This window comes from Capra hircus, chromosome 11 (assembly GCF_001704415.2).
Source record: "Capra hircus breed San Clemente chromosome 11, ASM170441v1, whole genome shotgun sequence".
NCBI classification, from domain to species: domain Eukaryota; kingdom Metazoa; phylum Chordata; class Mammalia; order Artiodactyla; family Bovidae; genus Capra; species Capra hircus.
Genome location: NC_030818.1, coordinates 26,825,001 through 26,828,366, shown reverse-complemented (window position 1 = coordinate 26,828,366; position 3,366 = coordinate 26,825,001). Strand labels below are relative to the sequence as shown.

Below are 3,366 nucleotides of genomic sequence, written 5' to 3'. Positions count from 1 at the left end.
GAAGTTGGGTTCCCTGCAGAAAAGTCACTCTCTCTCAATCCTAGGTAGCACCTACTAAATGTTTACCATCTACTTGCATCACCGCATAGAACCATATATACTTACTTTCAATCGGATAATTGTGTGATTGAGTTTTTAAAAGCTCACCCTGGTTGCCACCTTGTTTTAGCAACCATTTATTCAAAAATTTCCCTGGGAAGGACCTGTTTTGAATGAGGCCTGGAGAACGGCAGTAGATTTGAGCCCTGATAAAGGCTCACTTTTCATTCATAGTCGGAGCCTAAATGTGCTCTTCTTGTACCTAAACAGATAATAAGCACTCAGCACACTCCTCCTCCTTGACACAACACATTGAGACTAATCACACATAATTGGAGAGGAGGAGCAGAGGGCTGGCCACGCTATTGTGTCCAGAGGACAAACGGTCAGTCTATGAGGCTTTGGGCTGATGTAGTCATTTCTTATACATCTATAGGGAAAAAAAACATCCTGTTTAAAAGGAAAAAGAGAATGGGTGAGAGAGACAGCCATTAAAAAATGGGGGGGGGGGGAGGAGAGAAAGATGGCAGATTTAATACAATTAATCTGAGGGTGATCTGAAAGATTTGTTTTATTTATTTATTTATTTTAACCAGGAAAGAATCATCATGTTTGCTGGTTTGGCAGATGAAAAACGACCATCACTAAAAATACAACAAAGACCAGGATATTTTCTAAAGAGGGGTGGGGTGCGGTGGGATATGAATCACCAACAGAAATTCTCAGTCTGAGAGGGAAAAATATTTGGGTGGCTTACAAGTCCCATTCACATCTCACATAGGCTGCTTACACATATTTAAAGACATAGGTTTGGTGCAGAAAGAGCAACAAGCAGATGGAAAAAAGAGGAGTCTAGGATGGCTGGAGAGTCATGTGGGTGAGGACAGGTGGACCCCATAACCCACACATGGAATGTCTCAGAGGTGGTGGGGGCCCAAGTCCTGGGGGTTTAAAAATCTCAGGAAGCCAACAGCTTGCTGCATACTATACCCATTACAGATTTCTGTTTTTGTGAAAGTACTGCCTGTGCACTTGATGTTTTCTTCATCTTTAGAGCTGTTTAAGCTTCTATCCATCTTTGGTTAAAATAAGCAGAAGCGGGAAATGAAGATTTTCTTCATAGACATCCTGGTTTTCCTTTTTCAACTGAAAACAATAATAGAGAAAAAAAAAAGGTAAAGAGACTTAGAACAGGAATCTTCACTAGTCAATTGTAGTGTTGAGTAAAAGGAAGACTTCTTATCTAAAAACATTGTTCTGGAAAAATAAACCACAAAAAAAGCAACTCAAAGTGGTCCTCAGTGGCAGTGACAAGACAATACTATGGGTTGAGTTAGAAATTATTATTATTATTATTATTATTATTAGGTAGGGGTAGGGTTTTTTTTTTTTTTTTTTTTTTTTTTTTAATAAACAGCCAGGCTGCTTTGTAACCTCTATGGACTCTGAGACACTTCAGCACAGGGACAGCTGGGGACTCACTCATCTTCACCAGATCAGCCATTTGGCCTAGAAGTTTCTGCTCCTGCCCACCCTCTGCCCCCTGCCAGTGACCCTGGAATCAGACTGGCAGGCAATTCTGATCATTTGGAGCCTGTGGCACACCTGGGCACAAGGGACAGGCTGGTGGGGCTGAAGACATTTCAAAGGCTTTTCAGCTGCTTCCTAGGGCTTTTAATATTAATGATTAAGTAATTCAAAAATTGTTGTCTCCAAGGAGGAAAACATATTCCAACAATTAGAGCAGCAAGCTCTGAATACTACTCAGGTAAAGTTCTGAGGGGCTTCCCTTGATAGATTTAAAAGTCCAATCAGAGTTCTCAAATCAAAAGTACATTTTCCCTCATTCAGGTAGAATAATTTTGAGGATCATATTTATATTTATTCTAGCAAATAATACATTGCTGTTTATAAAGACAAAATTTTTATTTTTGAAGCTGGTGTTCTGTAGCTAACTGTGAATTTATTTTTGAATTTATAAGGATCGGAAATAAGTATTTCTTTTCATTTTACATGGAACCAATTCCTGTATTGTTTCAAATAAGACAAACATCCCACCTTGCCCTCTCCTGAATCTAAATGAATGGCTCCAGCATGACACTTTCCTGCATTCACAGGTCTGGGACACATTAACTGGAATCTTTCTAAAGGGCACATTTCATCTAAACCATATTTCCAAACTGTGACGTGCCTCACTATTAAGGACAACAGAAATGACCCTGTTTTTCTTTTTTCACTGGGGAACATAAAGTCAGCCTCATCTCTACTTTCTAGTTCATTTGCCCAAGAACTGATGATGGTACAATTGCTGAAGTCACTTCGTTCTGTTTTCTTTGATGGCATTTGCTCTTCTTAATAGTTGTCTATTTAGAGAGATCCTCACGGATTTTTGTTGCCACCAAAGTCACGATAGTGTTAATCCTAAACATACATCACTCTTTAATTTTAAAAAAGTCCCCAAAATGGCTTTCCAAACTTCCCAAAACAAACCCACTATAACTGGGACCTACCAACCGTAAATACCTTTGTTGCCAGTTGCCCTAGTGATAGAAGGAGCTCACTGAAATATTTCACAGAGGGAAGAGGGGGCCAAGCTAGCTAAATTCTTCCTCTGGGATTGGGGATAAGGGAAAGTTGATTACTCAGCGTGAGTCAGCTGACCTACTCACTCACAATGCACTAATATACAGAGACTCAAATGAGCTCTTTATAAAGTCCCTGAGGTAATATGTGGGATAAATAATTCTTTGGTAAATATGGGTTAGAAATCACTTTTAACTTGGATTCTATGCTGACCTCTGGAGGCCAAAGCAGGGGCTTCCTTGCTAGAAGGGGCCAGGGGCCAGCCCTGTGTGGACTGTGAGCCCTTCACACGACGACAGAAAAGAGCTGAAAACCCTCAAAGGCAGCCCTACACCCCAGATCATTTCTGAATCTAGTCTGTTACGTGAGTGCACTTGAACACACACAAAGCTGTTAGGAAATACTGGTTTCGATGGGGGAACGTTACATGGTTTAAGAATAATTCCATGTACTCAGGCTGTACTTCTTTGCCCAATGAATAATTATAATTTTAAGAAATAAAACACCTTGGAAAAAAAAAGAACAAAAAGCAAATTGTGAATAAAACAATTTTTCAATTTCACAGGTTAAAACAGGGTCTTTGAGGACTGAACTAAATTATATAGCTGCTATTAGTGACATTATGCTTTACTTCATAATTGGATGTAACACGTTCAGCCTCACCATGGCGCGAACAGCAGCAGCGGGAGTGAAGTTCAGACTGTTTACCCTTTACAGTATCCACAATTATCAACAGCACACCAC

The 3,366-nt window shown here is 39.9% G+C and overlaps 1 protein-coding gene across 1 annotated transcript in view; it reads right to left on the bottom strand.

The window, feature by feature from the left end:
- Positions 598–3,366, bottom strand: part of CAMKMT (calmodulin-lysine N-methyltransferase) — a 417,640-nt gene continuing 414,871 nt past the window's right edge. Inside the window, exon 11 of the mRNA XM_005686557.3 lies at positions 598–1,185. Within this exon, the coding sequence (XP_005686614.1) occupies positions 1,108–1,185 (78 nt within the window). The 3' untranslated portion in view covers positions 598–1,107. The remainder of the gene's footprint in view (positions 1,186–3,366) is intronic.